General features: G+C 31.7%; 1 protein-coding gene across 4 annotated transcripts; it reads left to right on the top strand.

Moving 5' to 3' along the window:
- The first annotated feature begins 114 nt into the window (after positions 1-114).
- Positions 115-21,891, top strand: LOC134715223 (ATR-interacting protein-like). 4 transcript variants are annotated; one of them, XM_063577276.1, is made up of 14 exons: positions 115-217; positions 4,576-5,116; positions 5,542-5,705; positions 6,156-6,609; positions 7,140-7,220; positions 7,549-7,729; positions 8,445-8,961; positions 9,652-9,786; positions 13,259-13,347; positions 13,636-13,778; positions 17,070-17,158; positions 18,015-18,101; positions 18,799-19,030; positions 21,121-21,891. In XM_063577276.1, the coding sequence occupies exons 2-14, from the start codon at positions 4,654-4,656 to the stop codon at positions 21,198-21,200; spliced, it is 2,715 nt and encodes a 904-aa protein (XP_063433346.1). In that variant the 5' UTR covers positions 115-217; positions 4,576-4,653; the 3' UTR covers positions 21,201-21,891. The 4 variants fall into 4 exon arrangements, with proteins under 4 accessions (XP_063433346.1, XP_063433338.1, XP_063433362.1 ...); XM_063577268.1 differs by having other exon boundaries at positions 121-235; positions 21,121-21,890; XM_063577292.1 differs by having other exon boundaries at positions 179-235; positions 4,686-5,116.
- The last annotated feature ends 1,342 nt before the right edge of the window (positions 21,892-23,233 follow it).

Below are 23,233 nucleotides of genomic sequence, written 5' to 3'. Positions count from 1 at the left end.
ATTGTTTATTTAGGATGACTATTCAAATTATGTTTTATAAAAAAGTTTTTCTTAAGGATTATAGTTAATGGAAACTAGCAACCAATTTTAGAATTAGCCGTAAAATAACTGTCTAATATTTACGGATATTCTAATATTATTCAAGGTGTTTCTGCTTTTAGTTTTCAGCAAAGACTGGTTACCTGTCAATCGAAAAAAACAGTAGAAGTCTGCGGCGGTAAATATTGAAACTGATGTATGATGTGTTTGATATTTACTTGAAAAACATGTGAAACCTCTTAATTTACATAGCTGTCTGGGTTTATAGTCTTGTGGTTAACACCGATGGCTACAGTGTTGAAGGTCCTAAGTTCGGGGAACTATACAGTCATTGCACAGGCACTTGTCTCAAAAATAAAATAATTCCTATATTCCTTAATGTTATATTAGCTGAAAACGTAGCTCTATTGTCCTTTGAAATTTTTTTTGCAATAGATCCAGTCCGCTAATATCAAAAACCATCAAAAGGACCTTAAGAGCTACGTTTTCGCAGCTACTGTTATATTAAGGTACTTAACTAAATTTTTTGAATGACACCCAGTCCCAAATTCCCATTATTTTTTTTATTTCTTGGTTGTCAAATCTACTTAAACTTAATATGCCGTAAATTTAAATTGATTTATCTACACAATGGTATATGACACGACTATCAGACTATCATTGTTGTCGGGATCAGTAGTAGCAGGCCTCAGAAGTCGGTCAACTGGATGATTTTTTGCATTCGTCTCAAACTTTGGCAACACCCAGTCAGCATGTAATTTTATACTGGTTTCTCATTGGTCAATCGTCTGGCTAAAAATAAATGTGGGAAATTTTGGTCAATTTATAACTCTACATTAGTGTCGTTGTGTACACAAGTGTTTCATAACAAACTTATTTGGGTTTGTTTCACATAATCTGTAAAGAATTTACAATAAAGGTAATAATTCATAGTCAGAGGGAAGCTGACAGTTTTTATTTTAATAATTTTTTATAATAATTCAATCACTGCGGGCTGGGTGTTGCCAAAGTTTGAGACGAATGCACAAAACATCCCGTTGACCGAATTCTGAGGCCTGCTACTAATGATCCCAACAACAATGATAGTCGTGTCATATACCATTGTGCAGATAAATCAATTTAGATTTACGGCATATTAAGTTTAAGTAGGTTTGACAACCGAGAAATAAAAAAAATAACGGGAATTTGGGACTGGGTGTCGTTATTCAAAATATTTAGTTAAGTACCTTGTGTTATATTAAGGTATATAGGAATTTTTTTTTTGAGACAAGTGCCTGTGAGTCATTGAACAAAAGTGAGTTCCCAGTCAAAAAAAGTCCTATCATTTCAACTAAAATCGATAATTTTCAAAAAATTATTACAAAGTAACTGTATTATCAATTTTCTAAATATAGATACCAAAAGTTGTAGAAATATCTGTCAGAAGTTTTATTGTGTATTTGGTTATAATATTATTCATGCTCATTTTCATTTTCTGACGAGATAAACACAATGAAAAAAATTTCTTGAAAAGTTTGCTATCATTCTAACCAAATTAAAATCGTAAAAATTTGCATTTGTGTTTAACTTATCAGATGATGATAACAAAACTCAAGAAAATTATGACTAAATAAACAATAAAACTTCAGACATTTTTACATCTTTAGGTAGCATATTAATCTAAATCTATTGCAATAAAAAATCATAATATCTAATAAAATTTGTAGAGTTAGCAAATTAAGTCCTTATATTTGTATAAAGTAACATTCGTTTATAGTGGAAAATAGTTTTAACGTTGATTCAGCTACAATTAAAAATTGCTTGCCGGTCCCTGTCTGTGATTACCATTAGATAACGCTGGTTCATTTCCCAATCAATCTATCATCAAGAGAAGATAATTAATACGATTTACATTCATAGTCTTTTTCAAAAATGATGAACGGTTCTTGGTATGTAATCATTTTAAACGTTTCAAATTTATGAAATTATATTCTTACATCAATTTTTTTGATACACCAATAACAAAAACTGAAATATATTGAATTGATACACTTTGTAATTATTCAAAATTATATCAGAAACGTAAACTTAATTATAAAATAATGAACCTTTTAAGGGGAGAGAATACTCGCATAACTTTTTCGAATTGACACATAATACAACAAAATGTCACTCTTGCTTACAAATGGCACATCAATAGAATATTTTAACTGCGCAATTGTCAGCCACCTTCAATGATGATTCTCAATTATAAATATAACCAAAAGTTGCTAATCTATAGATAGTGAAGACTAATGAAAGCTAACCCACTGTAAAAATATTTTTTTGCAATTTTTTAAAACTTCCTCAGAAAAATGCTCGAGCCACTTGACTTTCAAAGCTCAAAATTAACGATTTTACACAATATTTGAATAATTGTAGTTAAGGATTATTCGCTTCTCAAAGTGTAAGACGCAATAAAAATCGTATGCTTGCACCTTCCTACCGAAATACAGTTTAATTAAGTCCTGAACATTTCAACATTTCTTCGTATATTTATAACAAAACCGGTTTTAACCAAATCACAAGTACGTGTTAAGATTCGACTAAATACCTATTTCCGGATATGGTCAGGTAAAATTACTACTTTAGGTATCTACATGTATTTTATAAAAATCGCTCATACAGTTAGTTGGTAATATTTTTTTGAAAAATACTGATTTTGGTTGAAATGATAGGACATTTTTTGAGTGAGAACTCACTTTTGTCCCATGACTGTAGTTAGTCAAATCGGTACCTGGTGATCATAGTGATAGCCCCCCCCCCCCCCCCCCCCTAGAAAAAGTCTTAGTCAAATCGGCACCAGCTTAAAATCTGACTGTTCAATCGGCATCTGGTCAATTCGGCACTCATTTAAAAACAAGTTAATTTGATATAATATACGGTGCAGTTGGCATATCCATGCACTGAAGACTTTTGACCTCGCTTTATTCAACTGATATTGAGATTACTCTGACGTCCACTGCCATTGGCTGTTTTGCCAGTCAAGCTGGGGCCGTGGAATGTCAAAACTCGTCTCATATCAAAAAGTGGATATTTGCCCGTCCAGAATAGTTGTGCTGCTTTGACGCTTCGTGTGCCATCTAATGGCCTTGGAATTTTATTTTATTTTCTCATATTTAGACAGTTTTCACAGTGACCCATTGATTTTGATCAGGCAAATATATCCACTTTTTGACATTGGACAAGCTTTGACGTCCCACGACCACAGCTTGTCTAGCCATGGACGTCGGAGTAATCATGGACTCAAAACAAATAATCAGATAATATTTTTTGTGCAAGGATTTGTATAGTGACAAATCCTTGTATTGTGTGAACAAATTTATAACTTAATTTTAATTCATAAAATCTTCTGTACATGTATGTATGGTTTTGCTTTAAAGGTTTTGTGTAATTGGTGTTCAAAATGAGGGAAACCCCTGTTTTGAGCGTTCAACAAATGTCTGCTGATTTCGTGCACGCCTTCTAAAAATAGCATATTTTGAATAAAGGAAAGATTTTATGCTACTAAATATTGTCGTGATTGTAGAATATGAACTAAATAGACTGCCAAAGATGTAAATGTAGAACAAAATAAAAATTCAATTTGATAAAATTTGACATCAATGAATCAAATTTTATCAGATTATGTGTTTTTTTTTATATAGAAATTGCCTAAATATGGTTAACTTGCAGTCTTAAATTTACTCTTGTACTTAGCAATTTTAATCTTTTCTGTCCCATTGGAAGACTAAACAAACAACAAGAATGTTTCTCTTTGTGTAACATTGCTGATATGACAAAATGCAGCTGGACATCAACCCCAAGAAAATAAAAAATATTAAACTCAGTAAAATTTGATGGACCAGAATTTCCAGAACGTTTGATTAAAATCATCCAGAAATTCTGGTCTGTCAAATTTTACTGAGTTTTATATTTTATACTCTTTGGAAGTGACATATTTTGGTCTTTTTTTTAAAGGTCAACTTTATTTGGTGTATGGAAATAATTTATGATGAACATGTGTCAGTCTAGCAGATTTATTTGACCTTGACCTCATTTTCAAGGTTCATTGCTCAGTCATGTCAGTGTTAAGTTTTTGTGTTTTGGTCTGTTCTTCTTAAACTTTAAGCAATAGGTCAACTATATTTGCTGTATGGAGGAACTCTAAGCTGTACATGTTAGCATGGCAGGGTTCATCCGACCTTCATCTCATTTTCTTGGTACTTTGGTCAAGGTTTAGTTTGCTTGTTTAAGTCTGTTTCTTAGAAACAATAAGCAATAGGTCAACTATATTTAGTGTATTAAATGATTGTAAGGTGTACATGTATTTCTTGTTTGGTTTATACGACCTTGACTTCATTTTTTGGATCATGTTAACAGTTAAGTTTATGTGATAGTTGTAGTAAGTTTTATATTTAGGACTATCAACATAATATCAATGAATAGTAAAGAAGGCAAGTCATTTCAGCATATGCACTCTTGTTTAATGTATCTATTATCATGATAATGTACTGATGTATGTCATTATTTTTACAGATAAAAAAGTTCTACAATGAAAATGGAAAAAGGAAAAGGGGTGTTTGAAAATATAAAATGAAAATGTAACCCTATGTGATGGCAGCTAACTCTTTGTTTTCCTGCTTTAGAGGGAAAAAATTCTCATACACTCCTCAATTAAAGAACCTACCAAGAAATCCTGTTAACTTGTTGAGAGTTAACAGTATGGACAAACCCCCAGCACCAAAGAAAAGAAAGGTTGAAGAAGAAGATGAACTATGGGGTGATGATGATGATGACTTTGAACTCACTCAGAAAGACTTGGAAAACCTAGACACTGAAGTAATTGCTTCTCAGTCAGTAACAAATGGGAGCACATATAGAAACAACTCAGCTGATCCAGGACCATCTGGGGCAGCACGACCTAAATTATCACTATCCAAATCTGGATCAGACAGGTCTTCCATGTCCTCGGGACATTATCAGCATTCCTTTACAAAGCCTCATCCTGTCAACAGCTCTTCTTCTTCAGAATCTCTTAACCCAGCATCAACATCTACTAGTAGAAATAACAGTTCATGTAAGTCAATCGTGTTATAACTTTCATGTACATTGTAAGAACATGTTAAAGCTATTGTAATATTGACAAAGTCATATTAGACTTTTTGACCTATCAAGTTAATGTTTTTTACTTCTTTACAAGAACAGTTTTCTATTAGTTAAATTTAATCCCTTACTGCATGTACTGTCTTTTTCTGTTTATCATGTTTATTTCTCCTTGCTTGTAAACAAAAGTGTTTGGTTCCTAACTTCTATTCATGATAGTTATGATGGTTGACTGTCTGTACATGTTAAAGTGTCTTTAATGTATTTACTTTAACAATACTCAGAAACTGCAAGACAAAATTTTGGTTGAGTCATCATTAATTTTGATCTGATGATTTTGAAAAGTCATGGATTTCTATTTTGAATGGTGATGTTGATTAACATTTATCTTTTGATTAGGTAGTTCCGAGGAGATACCATTTGCACCACAAAGTAGACGTACTTCTTCGTCACATTCCCTCGATGCCAATGATCAGTCCCTCACTACAATGTATCTAAAGAATCCTATTGTTGAAGCTGAAATGGACAAACTGAAACAAGAATGTCAGCGCCTTCAAAGAGAGGTAATGTTATAATGGGCCTTTTTTCAGTTTAAAGATGGTTGTCTTTAGTGCTATTCCTATGATTATGTCTAATGATGATAGACTAATTATGTATTAGCAAAAAATAGTCAGTTCAGGCAATCCAGCTAGATAATTGAACTTTAAGAAAGGTTAGAAGTCATCTTGAAATGATTGCAACTTGCAGTGTTTCAGAAGAATATATGTAGAGAGTGGAAATATAAGCTGAATTGTAAAGCAAGATATTTCGTTGCATAATTAGAGCTTAAAAGCATGACTTCACATTTTTTGAAATGTTTAAATATGACCTGTATTTCATGTTCCTGTTGCCTCTTTCAAAAACAACAGATAACATAATCAATACATATAGTAGGTTCCTTTGCCAATTATAACTGATCATAAAATGCAATTCCTCACTGATCGATCAACACCATTTGTCTCTATTATTTCTAGCTTGAAAGTGCAAAAGATGACAGATATTCCAATGATGGAAGACTAAAGATCTTACAACAAAACCTCTCCAGCAAAGATGCAGAGTTGGGAATCATACGACAAGAAAGAGCTAAATATATAGAACAACAGAAAAGAGAACAAACTGAGAAGGAGAAAAACTTACAGACTGAAGTAGACAAGCTGACTACACAGTTACAGTTCAAAGACAAGGAACTGGATAATTTCAGGGACAGATGTAGAACATTAGAATCAGCTTCTGCTGCAGGACCCAGTGTCAGTCCTGTTCGTAGTCCTCGAGTTTCAAGTCCACTTGTTAAAAAGCATAAAACAGAAGACAATTCACCCAAAGGAAGGTCATCATTTCCTACATCACAAAGTTTTATGGCGGAAAATTATATGACACAACCATCAACAAGTCGAGCTGGTTACAAACCAGTAGAAACCAGAGATGAAGGTAGTTTTTTAAGAGTAATATATCGATATAATCCTACATGTCAAAGTTAAATAAAAAGGCTAACTGGACAATCAGATTTATTGGTCAGCATCATGTAGAATTATATAGTTTTGGTATCATTTTGACAGCAAGTAACCAATAAGATATAGCCTTCAATGCTTTTCTGTCAAATGTGATGGCAATAATTGCTAAAGTTCAATGATTAAGCCAGAATCAAGTGTCACCAGAAAAGTTATGTTAGATCAATTATATTTTTGACATATCTCATTTCAATTGAGATTATTGACCCTGCCCTCTCAGTTAGTTTTCTATTGTTTACATGCTAAGATGTTGCCATTTTGACTTCAACATTTGCATTATACAATGTATACTCTAAATTGCAACAGGAATTTGCTGCAAAACATACATTTAGTTAACAGTTCTAAATGAGTGTCTAAGACTAAACCTGTTCAGCAATGTGTTGAATAAAGCTTTTTACAATGTATGTAGGTTTTGATCAAATTTTCATTCAATCTTAAAATATTTTGTAGGTACCATGGCAACAGAGCAGCCAATTGTTGCAGAATCTTCAACTCCTAGAAATTTTAGGCTGAAATTAAGATGCCCCAGAGGTACATGTATATTCATGTTTTATGCATCCTGATTTAAATCTGATCTTTACAGAAGAGAGAAATGAAAAGTTGAGAACCGTATGAATCGACTTCGAAGTTTTTAAAAAAAAAATTGGAAAAAATAGTAATAATAAGCTTATTTAGAATTTTGAAATAGTTCTGTAATGCTTTAAAAAATAATAAGTTACTAATATCTGTAAGAGTTGAACTGTAATTCTGAATGTACATGATGCTTGCAGTTACAACAAAAGAATACACATTTACGAAATGTATTTGTTAAATGACAGAATAAATTCACAGGTTAAGATGGATTCATTTTTGTTAACAGGTGATGTTCCAGGTGTAGAACTGCTGGCAGATTTATTAGATTCTGATCTAGGTACAGAAAAGTCAGGAGAAGAGAAAGGAATTGTAGGACTTTTACAAAAAAGGACTTCAGTAGTAGATTTACAATTTTTACAGTTTGACAGAGACAGCAGTAATTTATTATCACCAGTACATAATAAAAGGTCAATATAACTAATACAAGTAAAAAAACCATCAGCTCATGGAATGGGTTTCATTTGGGTTGAGCATGACACAGGATTTGCCATTTTGTTATGTGTGATATGTGAAAGTCACTTAATATAAAAAAAGAAGATGTGGTATGATTGCCAATGAGACAACTGTCCACAAGAGACCAAAATGACACAGATATTAACAACTATTTAATTAAGTTTGCTTGAAAACAGGACAGGAAATTGTCTATTGTTGTCTATATGACAAATGTTGCAGTACCAAAACACAAGGACACTCATTGGGTGCCAACACCTGTGACTCTAGAATATTTGTGTAAACTACAAATTTTAAAACATCCAAGAGCTGGATTATGTAACATCATTAGCATTGCATATTACATGTATTAACTACCTTGGATTCATAATTTTTTGTTGGATACCAATTTTCGTTGAGGAAGAGGTGAACCACGAATTCAAAACGATCAACAAATTGTTAATTTTCTATAGGCTTTGTTTGTATATCTTGGCAGAACCATGAAATAAAATATCCACAAAATTTTTCTCAATCCATGAAAATTGAAACCCATGAAAAAATAAATGAAATTACAGTATTATGAATTTGATCATATCATTTAGTGTTGGGGCATATAAACCTCTTTTTTGAACTTCAATCTTTACATTTTAAGTATAATGTATGAAAATGCTTTAACAATATCTTGTTTTTCAGAGTACTGGATTTAAAACATCAGCCTTCTTCAATTGTGTCTCCTGAAAAACCTGTCAAAAAAGCTATTATCTCCCCTGACAGTTACTCTTCAGCAATTCATGGCATGAAATGTCTACTACGTAATCAACAAACTTTCCAAAGTAGATCAGAGACAAATATTGTTTTAACAGAAAATACATTAAATGGTGCTATATTAATTTTACCTATGATTGACGATTATTTAACTCAGTATATTGAAATGTTGAGAATTAATTTAGATGCTAGAACATGTGTCAGTCCTCGTAGCTCCTTTACGTCATCAGGATCGTCTAAATCAAGTTTTGACAGTTCCATACAATCTTTGACTGGATCATTAGATATGCTATTAAAGGATAGTGCTGATTTTGCAAATAATTTAGAAAATATGGCTTTAGTGACATTACAAGTTTTACATAAATTGGTGTCATTTTCTGCTGTTATACGGAACATTTTATTGAATGTGGAAAAAGGACCGCAACCTATGGAATCTACTGATGAGGTATACATATATATTTAATGAAGCTTGGGGAATTTTTAAATCAACTATGTTTAGTTAATCACTAGTGTATTTATAGTTTTTGTTATTATTATTCAAGTATCAGTATGGGTTTAAAGTTCATCAGTCTTTAAAGAAAAAGACTTGACAAACATTAAAAGAATTTTGGACTTCAAAATTACATATCTGAGAAACCTTGGTTTCTGAATGCCTAAACAAAATAAGGTTTCTTTTAAGTACAATAAAACAAGCAGTCAAGTTATCTACCGGTGCAAGAAAGTAAAAGAAGTGTAAACCAAACCTCAATTGACCTATACTTGGAAGAATCAGTGGATAATTCAAGTCAGATGTCTGATTAATATGAAGAATTACCAATGCAGTGTTCTCCTCTCATATGCCACATAGCATCATGGTAAAAAAAGGAAATTTGAAATACCATCATGTTTCTAAAATTTGTAGTTTCACATCCATAACACAATCTATAAGAAAATCAGATAGCATCACATTCAGAAATGTAGATCACATTCAGAAATATAGCATCACATTACCATGATGCTACAAGGTCCTGGGGAGAACACTGCAATGTATGTCACTCCAGTTAAACATAGTGGTATATTATATCATAAGATATATCATTCAAGTTTTTAAAGGTTTAATAACCTATCGATACTCTATTAACTTTTTCTTGTACAGGGTGAGCAACCAATGGAAACAGATAGAAGTAGTCCTGAATCATCTCTAGATTCTGACTGGTCAATATCTTCTGAGAAATTTTCAAATCTCCAGGTTTTAAAGAAAGTAATAAAGATAGCTGATTGTGGTCAAAAGGTAAGTGTATTCTGTTCAATATTATTAATAATCTTTGATAACTCTATATGATTTGCATATTAGGGAATACATTGATATGATTGGTCAAGAGGCCTTCCGGAAGTTGATCATGACGTTGGTTATTTTGCGATAGATGATGTTGACTGAACTTCTTTTTGTAACCAATATAAACAAGATGGCGGTGATAATAACACTGATGTTAATAAAATTTATTTTCACTGCATGTTAATCGTTAAATTAAATAATAAACACAAAAACATTCGTTTGAAGGGTAATAAAAGTTTGTGCAGTTTATTTTTTATCAGATAGCAAATTTCATTAAGTTCATATTATTGCGTTAACCAACAAATATACTCATGCGCCAGGCCTATCCAATGACATAAATTTACAATAAAAATGTGATAGAGGTAACAAGTGTAGAAAAAAATATTTCCCCATCCAATTTTAAAGAATTATAAGGATTAAACACCATTTTAAAGAATTTATTGGTGTATAAACTAGACCAAGTCACTCACAAACATATCATAAAAGTCCTCCAGAATTGGTCGAATTATTCACCAATGATTTAATTTTGGATGTAACACGTCTTCTGATTAGCTGACGTTATTTTGTTATCAGCCAATAGACATAGTTGAGGGTCTGAATGGGGGGGTCTGTTATTCTGTAAACATTTAATTTTCACCCCTTTTTTCTCTAATCTTCAAAAAATAAGTCTATTCTTTAAAAGTGATTTTTTACGCATTATTCCCTCATTTTTTCCCCAGTTTTCTTTAATCTTTAAAAAAAAGAAAGTAAAAACAGTCTTTTAAATGAATGAAAACGGTATTTTCCAAACAACAGCAAGGCTTTCATTTGTTTCTCAACAATGATGTGTTGATGTGTATTGTTCTGCATGATTTAATTGCTAGTTCCTTGAAGTAACAAGTCAAAGTTCTCATCAGTTCTTTCATGCAGTGATTTGACTACATATAAGAAGATGTGGTGTAATTGCCAATATTGAAGACAACTCTTCAAAGAGACCAAATGACACAGAAATTAACAACTATAGGTCACTGTATGGCATTCAACAATGAGCAAAAGCCAACCGCATAGTCAGCTATACACAGCGGCGGATTCAGGTTTTTTGAACTTGAGAGGGGCCTATTTGTATGTAAAGATAGCCGAGCGTAGGAAGGCGAACTTTTTTAAGCCCCTTTTTAGGACTAAAAACATAGAATAAGTGAAATATGCACTTTTTAAACGGTTCCTTGCGTGGGGCATGCATATTTTGTAGTTGCTTGTGAGGTGTAAGGGTTGGACATTTTAGATGCTGTATCTCCCTATTAATTTCTATCATTAAATGATAGTTTGGATCCAAAAGCTATGTACTGATACATTAAATGTGTGATTTTTCAGTAAAACATAAGCATATGAAATTCTCGCACGTTTGTTGTAAGTTAAGTTAATAGAATAACCTCACAGAGTTCTTGTTGTTAACAAGATATACGCTGGGCTATTCGATTGAATTTGAAATACGACCGACACGAGTTAAAAAAGACAAACAAGCAATTTTCATCCAAATGGTTGGTTAATATGTTTCACCCAACAACATTAAGGGAAGTAAAGGGTTCCAAATCAATCAAAGGATAAGAATGAGTCTGAAATGACAATGAATTTATAAATGGGGACCGACAAATGAAGACATAAAGGCCACACCCAGTAGGCAGGTTGCAGTCTGGTCTTGAAAAAAAGTATTCCATGTATATCAGTTCTGCGAAACAGACATTCCGGTCAGATATGAAAACCCCTGCTACAAAAAAATATGCCCGCTTTAATTCATCATGTTCATTTAATGCTAAATAATTTTGTTGGGAATTTTTGTTTCTAATAGCAAAAAAATGGACAAGATTTTTGTTTTGCGTCTAGAAATTTTGTTAAAGGCAAAAATCAAAGTTATTTTCTTTCTCTCAAATATCTAAGACTGTCTCCTTAAATCAAATGGTTCGTACTTTTGACTTTAAATCTATAATAATTATAGAGCTTATACTGACTGGGATCATTATTCAGCTATATTATTTTTAAAATAGGCTGGGGCGTTTGGGGTTAAACATGTTTCCGTAGTTAGATACTATTGCTGTGGAACTTTTTGTTCATGAGAGTGTACTAATTGTCTATAGAGCATTACTTTCTGTTTGGTGAAATAGAAGTCAAAATGTTCTGGCTAAATCCTGTGTCGCTTTGAAGGTGTCCTGATTGTCATCCTCAGCCTACGCAATGTGTTGCTGTAATTTTAATTTCAAAATGACTGAGAGACGTTTTATTCGATGCACTGCAGGTCAACTCCACCATATCGAATCACATAACTTTGATGATCAGTAAATTCCAGCGAAAAATATCTTTATAAGTCAAGAACTGTCGTATAAAAATTGAATAGTAATACACGGGAAATGGCAAAGTTCACCATGTTCACGAAGTCTAGTCTGATTAATCTTTTTTTTTTTAAAGTCAGAGCAAAGATTGGGGGCGTACGCCCTCTACGCCCCCCTCTGTATCTGCCACTGAATTAAAAGTCCGAGCAGAAGTATCGGAAACCAGTTCTCATTGACTGAATCCTACAGTCTGTTATCGCGAAACCAAAATAGGTTTACAAAGTTTGTTTTCACTTTTATCATATTTTTACAATGATAATTTTGATAATTTTCTTTACATTTTATGAAGGGAAAATTCTGTTAACAGTTAATTTTTAGCGGTTTTTTTTATCAATCATTCAATATTCATTATATTTTTAGACCACGAATTTCTCTAATCTTTATTTTTTTTGCCCATTATTCTCTAATCTTCATTTTTTAAGGGCATTATTCTCTAATCATTTAACCCCATCCAAACCCTCATAGTTTAGTCATGTGACTGTGATGTCATCAACGTTTTTTCAGGTTTTTTTACAGTTTAAAATGGATATTGTAATTTAATTATAAGAAATGAATGTAATAGTTTTTTCTGTCTATTCGAAATAACATTAAAAATGTGGTGCACACTGTTAAATAATCCGCTACGCCCTTTGTTCAGTGTGCACCACATTTTTTATGTTATTTCTTCATAGACAGAATTTTTTTAAGTCATTCCTTAAATAACTTTCTTTAAAAAGGTGTTTAATCCTATAATAAAGTGGTGTGTCTGTTACCTTTGTTATGTCTTTATCTGTGTGCCAATCAATCAGTCACTTTCTATTGGACAAAATTTAAAAAAAAAAAATTTACTCGCACAGCATTTAGTGTTTTAGTAAAGGTGATGTATAACAGTTTGGTTGTACAAAAATGTTTTGACATATTTATAGTATAAAGGCTTATCTATTCTGGAGAAATAATTTGGATAATTCTTTTGTAACTTTATTAAGTCGAGGTGTATATGCAATTTTCTTTCTTTTGTACTTTGCAGGTCAACACATGTAACCTCTTGTTAATACTAGATTACAAATAAACATTTATTGTTTTAGGAGAGGTGGTATAACAGTTTGGTTGTACAGAAATGTTTTGACATCTTGATTGTATTAGGAACGAACAGTACAGAAGAAAAACTTAGGAGGTATGGTTTTGCATTTGTGATTGATTATTTATACAAGTACAGTTTCAGTTAAAGGAAAAGATTGATAATAAGTGAAAAAGGTACAGGTTATTTTTGGCAATTTATATAGCTTTTGAAACAGATATAGTAATATTGAAAACGATCACTTATGAGATTTCTGACATCAATCTTGTGTTGAGCTCTAATGTCTTCTCCTGTTGCAGGTAAAATCTTTCAAGCATATTTCTTACTTTTTACAATTCACCCACCGTAACATGAAGATAATTCTCTTTTGTCTACTTTATTTAGTTTACAGCCTGAAAATATTGGAAGAGTTTTGATAAACGCTTTAGACTGCAGGACAGATAAACAAATGGTGCTATGTGCTCTCCACCTCATCTCTACACTGGTCCAGTATAACAAAGTGGTATCATCTTTATGTATTTGTACAGGTAAAAAAATCTATGTAACTTGTACATAACTTAATAGAAATATTGGGAAATGATAATTAAGAATAGAATAAAGTTGTGTGTAATTCCCTGTAAACACATATAGCTTGCAACCTAAGCTGACATTATTGGACTACTTATCATTCTGGAGTACCCAAATTGAACAATCATTTGTTATAGGGGTTTATGCTGCTCAATAGTTTTCTTCTGAGTCTGAGTAGAGCTTAATAAACTTGTTTTGGTCTATTTCTTTTTTTCTTTTGACCTAGTGAAGTCTGTTTGTATTGACTAATTCTATTTTGTTGACTCCTTTGTTTTCTGCTCCTTTTTAGCTCACATTGTAAAAAGGACAGGTTGGCTTTTCTCATTACTTTGCATCAGGCATTGTCATAATCTGTTTACATTTACAAAAAATCTTTTTATCTGAAACTACTCAGCCACGATCATTATTGAAGTACACAGTTTATAAATGTGTCTGGCGATCCTGTCTGTCTACCAAGATGGCAGTCATTGCTGAAAATAGAACAAAATGCATAAATATTTTGTCTCTTATCTTTTAAATCCTTATGAATAGACAAAATCTGACCGGTGCAAAAATGTTGAGATCTGCCTGCTGTCCATTTATGTCAAATTTACAAATAACTTCTTAAAAGAGTTATTGCCTTTTTTTTTATGTTTATTTTTATATGACAGCAAAAATCTTTTTTGGTAGTTTTTTTGTTTTGAAATTTTAGTAGTTTATTTGTATTGACATTTTTGTAGTTTTTGTATTGAGATTTGTTAGTTTTTTGTATTTACAGAAAGTTGTGTAAGATTTTTTGTAATGTTAAATTCTCTCTTATAATAAGTAATAGGATAACTATATTTGGTATGTGCGTACCTTTCAAGGTCCTCATGCCCGTCAGACAGTTTTCACTTGACCTCGACCTCATTTCATGGATCAGTGAACAAGGTTAAGTTTTGGTGGTCAGGTCCATATCTCAGATACTATAAGCAATAGGGCTAGGATATTTGGTGTATGGAAGGACTGTAAGGTGTACATGTCCAACTGGCAGGTGTCATCTGACCTTGACCTCATTTTCCTGTTCAGTAGTTATAGTTAAGTTTTTGTGTTTTTGTCTGTTTTTCTCATACTTTATGCAATAGGTGTACTATATTTGTTGTATGGAATGATTGTAAGGTGTACATGTCTAGCGGACAAATGTCATCTGACCTTGACCTCATTTTCATGGTTCAGTGGTCAAAATTAAGTTTTTGAGTTTTGGTCTTTTTATCTAATACTATATGCCATAGGTCAACTATATTTGGTGTATGGAAATATTTTATGATCTATATGTCAGTTGTGCAGGTTTTATTTGACCTTGACCTCATTTTCATGGTTCATTGCTCAGTGTTAAGTTTTTGTGTTTTGGTCTATTTTTCTTAAACTATAAGAATAGGTCAACTATATTTGTTGTATGGAAGCATTGTTAGCTGTACATGTCTGCCTGACATGGTTTATCTGACCTTGACCTCATTTTCCATGGTTCATTGGTCTTTGTTCAGTTATCTCTCAGTTATCCTGGTTTTAATGTTAAGTTTATGTGACAGTTGTGATAAAGCTTTATACTTAGGGCTATCAACATAATATCAATGATTAGTAAGAAGGCCAGACATTTCAGCCTGTGCACTCTTGTTACAGTAATAAAGCTTTATACTTAGGACTATCAACATAATATCAATGATTAGTAAAGAAGGCGAGACATTTCAGTGTGTGCTCTCTTGTTGTATTATCAGAAGGTTTTGTATTACTGAACATGTATCAGACTTGTACAGATTTGATAGTTTTTGTATTTACAGAAGGTTGTGTTTTACTGAACATGTATCAGACTTGTATAGATTTGATACTTTTTGTATTTACAGAAGGTTGTGTTTTACTGAACATGTATCAGACTTGTACAGATTTGATAGTTTTTGTATTTACAGAAGGAGATGTGTATTACTGAACATGGATCAGACATGTACAGATTTGATAGTTTTTGTATTTACAGAAGGTTGTGTATTACTGAACATGTATCAGACTTGTACAGATTTGATACTTTTTGTATTTACAGAAGGTTGTGTATTACTGAACATGTATCAGACTTGTACAGATTTGATACTTCTTGTATTTACAGAAGGTTGTGTATTACTGAACATGTATCAGACTTGTACAGATTTGATACTTTTTGTATTTACAGAAGGTTGTGTATTACTGAACATGTATCAGACTTGTACAGATTTGATACTTTTTGTATTTACAGAAGGTTGTGTATTACTGAACATGTATCAGACTTGTACAGATTTGATAGTTTTTGTATTTACAGAAGGAGATGTGTATTACTGAACATGGATCAGACATGTACAGATTTGATAGTTTTTGTATTTACAGAAGGTTGTGTTTTACTGAACATGTATCAGACTTGTATAGGTTTGATACTTTTTGTATTTACAGAAGGTTTTGTATTACTGAACATGTATCAGACTTGTACAGATTTGATAGTTTTTGTATTTACAGAAGGTTGTGTATTACTGAACATGTATCAGACTTGTACAGATTTGATACTTTTTGTATTTACAGAAGGTTGTGTATTACTGAACATGTATCAGACTTGTACAGATTTGATACTTCTTGTATTTACAGAAGGTTGTGTATTACTGAACATGTATCAGACTTGTACAGATTTGATACTTTTTGTATTTACAGAAGGTTGTGTATTACTGAACATGTATCAGACTTGTACAGATTTGATACTTTTTGTATTTACAGAAGGTTGTGTATTACTGAACATGTATCAGACTTGTACAGATTTGATACTTCTTGTATTTACAGAAGGAGATGTGTATTACTGAACATGTATCAGACTTGTACAGATTTGATAGTTTTTGTATTTACAGAAGGTTGTGTATTACTGAACATGTATCAGACTTGTACAGATTTGATACTTTTTGTATTTACAGAAGGTTGTGTATTACTGAACATGTATCAGACTTGTACAGATTTGATACTTCTTGTATTTACAGAAGGTTGTGTATTACTGAACATGTATCAGACTTGTACAGATTTGATACTTCTTGTATTTACAGAAGGTTGTGTATTACTGAACATGTATCAGACTTGTACAGATTTGATAGTTTTTGTATTTACAGAAGGATGTGTATTACTGAACATGTATCAGGCTTGTACAGATTTGATACTTTTTGTATTTACAGAAGGGTGTGTATTACTGAACATGTATCAGACTTGTACAGATTTGTTAGTTTTTGTATTTACAGAAGGTTGTGTATTACTGAACATGTATCAGGCTTGTACAGATTTGATATTAACAGAAACAGATGAAAGTATGCTTGTTATAGGTAAACTGGTAAGTATGTAAGAATTAGAGGGAAATTTCTAATGAAGAAAATTGATTTGAATTATCAACAATTGCAGACTGGAATGATCACAGCAACAAAGGGGAGACAATTCACTCAGAATTAAGTACAATTATTTCTCGGTATACAGCATGAGACATATTAGTACAGAATCAGCTACTGTGTATTCATTATTTTTTGCTGGATACCAGTTTTCTTGGATTTCTTTAGTAGAGGCAAACTACAAGTTTTGATGTCCAACAAAATGGTTATATGCAGACTGTTTGAAAACCATGAAATCAAAAATCTGTGAAAAATTCACTTTTTCCTCAATCCTTGAAAATCAGTACCCACAGAAATATATTATTCCACGGTAAACATAATGATGTTTTTTTCTGTCCCATGTTTTGAGATTTTTGAAACCTACAAAGCTAATGCCTGTTGTTGAAGTCCCAGTTTCATGTTTACCTGGTATTTGAAATGCATCAGTCTAATATTGTTCCTTTGATTTTTGATCTCTTATTATTCCCTTTTCTAACCAAATTTGGAAAAATATATTGATGTGTATGCCTGTTTACAAGTTACATGTTATACATTCATTGGTTTGTTCATTGGTCTTGGACAAAATTTTAATTCAGTCCTCAGTAACATTAATGACTGTGGTATTTAAAATTACCACTAGCAGACCACTAAAAAAAGAATATTTGATATTTGAAACCATCGAGAGTTATTTCAGATTTTCCCTTTCCCTTTTGAAATACTAAAAATTTGTATGAAAAATATGGTCACTTCAAGCAATGTTTGAAATATCCATTACAGCTGTCTTTTATATGATAATATAACCAAGATTTTTTGTTTCTATTTTAGGTGTTAGAAATATTACTATCAATTCAGAATGTACACAAAGGAGGAATTGTGTTACTGTGTGAAGCTGGCTGTAATTGTAGCATAAAGGTAAACAACAAAAACTTTAATAATAAGCATCAGATATACTGTAAATTAAAAAAATGATGTGAATACTGGGACTGTGTGAGTATCGCAAAAATAAGAACCCGCATTGTGATATCTGACACATATAGCTGTAATTATGTATACAGCTTTTTCAGAAATTGCTAAAATTGGTCAGGCATTCTTGTTCATTCTTTACAATTTGCAATAAATGTGTGCAATAATTTGTGAATTTACAGTAAACAGATAATGTCTTCTTGTCTCTGTGACACATTCCTCATTACAATTCTTAATTTTCTTATAAACAAAAAAAATAATTTAAGTCTGACTTGCAACAAATGTTGCAATACAAGACTTCAGCCCACTTCTTCTAGTTGTGTTTGTGCAACAACTCAAGTTTTATATGAGACACATCTATGTGTTAACTGTTTTTTATACCCTTCGACATAAGACACAATCTCTTTATATCAGAATACAACCTTATTAAGACTTGTCAAATATAATAAGAAGGTATTGCCTTGAGTAAGTTGAGTTACTAGCCTTCAATTTAAATGCATGTAACCATTTATAAAGGTATTTGAAATTATAAATCATTTGAAATGCAAACTGGCTATACCTCTGAACCATGTTTATTCTAGTAAAGGTACAAAAATCAAATTCAATAGAAAAAATAGAAAAAAATTAATAAAATTATACATTGCAGGTTGTGCAGACAGTAGTTCTACTGGTACACAAATTGCTGAACATTTATGAGAACTCTCAGAACCAGTCTATCTTAGATGACATCATCAAAGGGTTACAGTTATTACATATAATGTCACAAAAACAAAACAATTTTGCTGAAAATCACTTTCATGTGGAACATCAATACGTTCAATTTGTGTGTGGTCTGCTTAAAGTCCTTAAAGATTTTCCTGGGAATTATGAATCTGAAAGTAAGTGTAAGAATACCTTGTATCACAGTTACAACTATCAGTCAAATTAAAGTATTGTCATAAAAATCAGTCAAGATTAACAAATGTCACAACTATGTGAAAATTAAATACTTGCCACAATTAATAGTCAAATAAAAAACTATCGGACAATACACATGGAATATTCAAACTCATTAGTCAAAGAGAGGCTGACGATACACATGGGAAATTCAAACTCACAAGTCAAAGACTAACTAAAAATGCCACTTCGAAAAATGTCCCCAAAAAACCTTAAGACCAATAACAGGAACCCAACCTAAGACAAGGAGAATCTCAGGTGTTCAGAAATATACAAAAAATGTCCCAAATATTAATTAGTCAATTTAAACAATCATCACAAATATCATTCTAATTGGACTGTTTTCAAATCTAAAAGGCTTTATGTAAAGGTAAAACAAAGAAAATTGCTAAGCCTTTCTATATCCTATTTCATGCTGAATACAAACAGAAATTTTACCTGTAGCATTATACATCATGCATATAGTTTTAAGTATAAAAAAAGAAGATATGGTATGATTGCCAATGAGAAAACTCTCCACAAGAGACCAAAATGACACAGAAAATAACTACTATAGGTCACAGTATGGTCTTCGACAATGAGCAAAGCCCATATAGCAGTCAGCTATAAAAGGGAGGCTTTTATTAAGAAAAGAAAATGCAGAAAACTTAACAAAAAAAGGGACACACAATCGTAATGAAATAGAAACAAGTTTAAAGAAAAAATTGTTGCTCATGACATAAGAGTTGACTTATTTTTAGAAAATGACAAGAAAACATTGTTTAAAGTTTTACTAAAAATGTTTTTATATTTTGAGTTTACCAGTAAAGTTTTATTTTAGCTCATAAAAAATATGGACAGAAATTTTCCTCTGATCAAGTTTTTAACTGGATTTTTGTGACAAAAATGTCGGTTATTGTTTTGGGGATGTACGGCGGGCGGCCGGGCAGTAGTGCGGGCGGCAACCAAATGTTGTCCGTGCATTTACTCATGAACCCTTCAACCAAAGCTTTTCAAATTTTAATATGTTGTTACAGACAACAAAATGAAGTCAAGTTCAATAATGACGATTTGACTTTTACCGTTCAGGAGTAATGGTTCTTGAAAGATTGAAAAATGGCATTTCCAGTCGTGTCAGTGCATTTACGCATGAACTATTCAAACAAAGCTTCCCAAATTTTCATGTGTTGTTACTGATGACAAAATGGAGGTCAAGTTCAATAATGACGATTTGACTTATACCGTTCAGGAGTAATGGTTCTTGAAAGATTGAAAAATGGCATTTCCAGTCGTGTCAGTGCATTTACTCATGAACCGTTCAACCAAAGCTTTTCAAATTTTAATATGTTGTTACAGACAACAAAATGAAGGTCAAGTTCAATAATGACGATTTGACTTTTACCGTTCAGGAGTTATGGTTCTTGAAAGATTGAAAAATGGCATTTCCAGTCGTGTCTGTGCATTTACGCATGAACTGTTCAAACAAAGCTTCCCAAATTTTAATATGTTGTTACTGATGACAAAATGTAGGTCAAGTTCAATAATGATGATTTTGACTTTTACCATTCAGGAGTTATGGTTCTTGAAAGATTGAAAAATGGCTTTTCCAGTGGTGTCTGTGCATTTACTCATGAACCATTCAACCTAAGCTTTTCAAATTTTAATATGTTGATACTGATGACAAAATGGAGGTCAAATTTGATATTGACAATTTTCACTTTCACCGTTTATCAGTTATGGTTCTTGTGATATTGGCAGGATACAAATAAATGTTAATAAATCCGGTTTGCTGTCGTTGTGACAGCCTCTTGCTATTATCTGAATTTAGTTCTTGGTTATAAATCTTCCTATCATCACAATTATTAGATGGTATTCAGTTCTCAAAAAATAAGCGCAGGACCAACAGGACATGACCTGTCAAAATATATTTGGTCCTATTGATTTTTGTTAATTTTGTTATATACACTCCGCAGAAAAATTTGAAATATTATCAATTCAGTCCTACAAATTTATGTCAAACTTCAACTTCTATGACTGTGATTTTATTTTTCAGTTATTGCAATTGGTGATTTATGGGATTTTAATCAAGATGATTCAGAGTTAATTCAAGAAAGTGATGACGAACCAAGCTGATACCATTTTTATGTTCATTAATGTACTAATATGTTTAACAAGATTCTTATCTGTTATTTAAGCTACATTTTATAATAATTTATCAAAATATAGACCTGTTGATAATACTCATTGTCAAAGTCTCCAAATATCTTATCTTATAAGAATAGGTTTCTGATCATGAGTGAAATTTATGCACCCAATGTAACAATAATAATATTATTTTTTAGTTCTGAATTTTCCTGCAAATAAATCTGCAGCTCTTTACTTGTATTCATAACAAGAATTTAATGTAAAGAAAATTGTAATTTAAAACCTTCAGTGAAATTTGGTTACGATAATTCAATAATTTATAATTATGATTTTGTTAATCAACAAACAATATTGCAAGATTTCTTTACTGTGATGCATAAAACACATAAAAATAATAAGGTGATGAAAGTTAAATTTTATGATAAAATGTGAGGTTTATTAAAAAAAACATATCCTGTTGCATTATTGGTAATTATTATAATATGGATTTTTTTTCTGAATTTATAGTCAGTTGTAGATACTTGATAATTGTACCATTAGTCATGGTACTATCATAGTATTTATTTATTGATAAGTATAATTAACATTATTGGTCTGACATTTTATATTTGTTAATTGTTGCTATTTAAGTTGTTTTCTTGTTAGTTAAAAGATGTTGATAAATTCTGTAATGTGTAAATAATATAATGTGTATATATAATTAATAAATTTACAGATTTTAGAAATTATGACACTTTATATTCATCCAATAAATACATTTAAAATCTTAATAAAATTTGTTCTGTGACAAGATTAACATGGCCAAATCATAATTTCTCTTAATGCATTGTCCTGTACATGCAAGTCAGGAGCCTCTGGCCTTTGTTAGTCTTGTATTATTTTAATTTTAGTTTCTTGTGTACAATTTGGAAATTAGTATGGCCGTTCATTATCACTGAACTAGTATATACATGTATTTGTTTAGGGGCCAGCTGAAGGACGCCTCCGGGTGCGGGAATTTCTCGCTACATTGAAGACCTGTTGGTGACCTTCTGCTGTTGTTTTTTTAATTTGGTCGGGTTGTTGTCTCTTTGACACATTCCCCATTTCCATTCTCAATTTTATGAAATAGTTGTCTCATTGGTAACCATACCACATCTCCTTATTTTTAAACGACTGCAAAAAATTTTGCGGTCGTATATTGGTATCACGTTGTTGTCGTAGTCGTCGTTGTCAGCTTTGTCCGAAGACGGATGGTTTCTGGATAATAACTTCAGTATAAGTAAATAGAAGAATTTATAAATAATAAATTAATAAAATTTTAACACAATGTTTATAACCACAAAAGGAAGCTTGGAATTGATTTGTGGGGTTCTGGTCCCTAAGGATTAGGAATGAGGGTTAAAGGGAGCCCAAATCAAGCATTTATCTAGTGTCAGGACAATGAGTTGTGTATAAGTATTTCAACTGTTCTGAAATTATACCACAATAATTAATACCATGAGTAGAAGGTCGGGATATATTTTAAGGGATATGGGGCAAACAGTTAAGGAATGAAGGTCCAAAAAGGGGCCAAAAACAAGCATTTTTTAGTTTCAAGACAATAAATTGGAGTTATCTTTCTTTGTCCAGAATGGTTGTTGAATTACCTAACACCAATGCTTGATGAAATCATCTTTGAAAATTGGAGTTATCTTTCTTTGTCCAGAATAGTAGTTGAATCAACTTAGTTCAATACTATATACAATATACAATGCAATATTCACTTTTTCCTACCAACTGATAAATTAAAACAATCTTTACCATTCAATGATAACAATCACTTTGATTACCATTCAAAGTTATGCCCCTTTACAAGTGGAAAAATTGAAATTGTTTTTCTTTTCTGTTCTCTTAACTTAAATTTGTCTCAACTTATTTAAATGAAATGTTCTATAATGCTTATTACCTCTAAACTCAGTTTAATTTCAACTTTTGGCAGCTTCACTTTTACAGTTCTTGAGATATTTTCCTTTATAATGTTATATGCTAGTTAGGGCATC

Source organism: Mytilus trossulus, chromosome 1 (assembly GCF_036588685.1).
Source record: "Mytilus trossulus isolate FHL-02 chromosome 1, PNRI_Mtr1.1.1.hap1, whole genome shotgun sequence".
Lineage (NCBI taxonomy): Eukaryota > Metazoa > Mollusca > Bivalvia > Mytilida > Mytilidae > Mytilus > Mytilus trossulus.
Note: the sequence above shows the minus strand (reverse complement) of the source record. Positions and strands in the feature narration are given on the sequence as shown.

Coding starts and splice junctions, on each gene's coding strand:
- LOC134715223 (XM_063577276.1), top strand. CDS start 4,654: ATGGCAGCTAACTCTTTGTTTTCCTGCTTTAGAGGGAAAAAATTCTCA. Junction 5,117..5,541: donor TAGTAGAAATAACAGTTCAT/GTAAGTCAATCG, acceptor TCTTTTGATTAG/GTAGTTCCGAGGAGATACCA. Junction 17,159..18,014: donor TGCTTGTTATAGGTAAACTG/GTAAGTATGTAA, acceptor TTTCTATTTTAG/GTGTTAGAAATATTACTATC.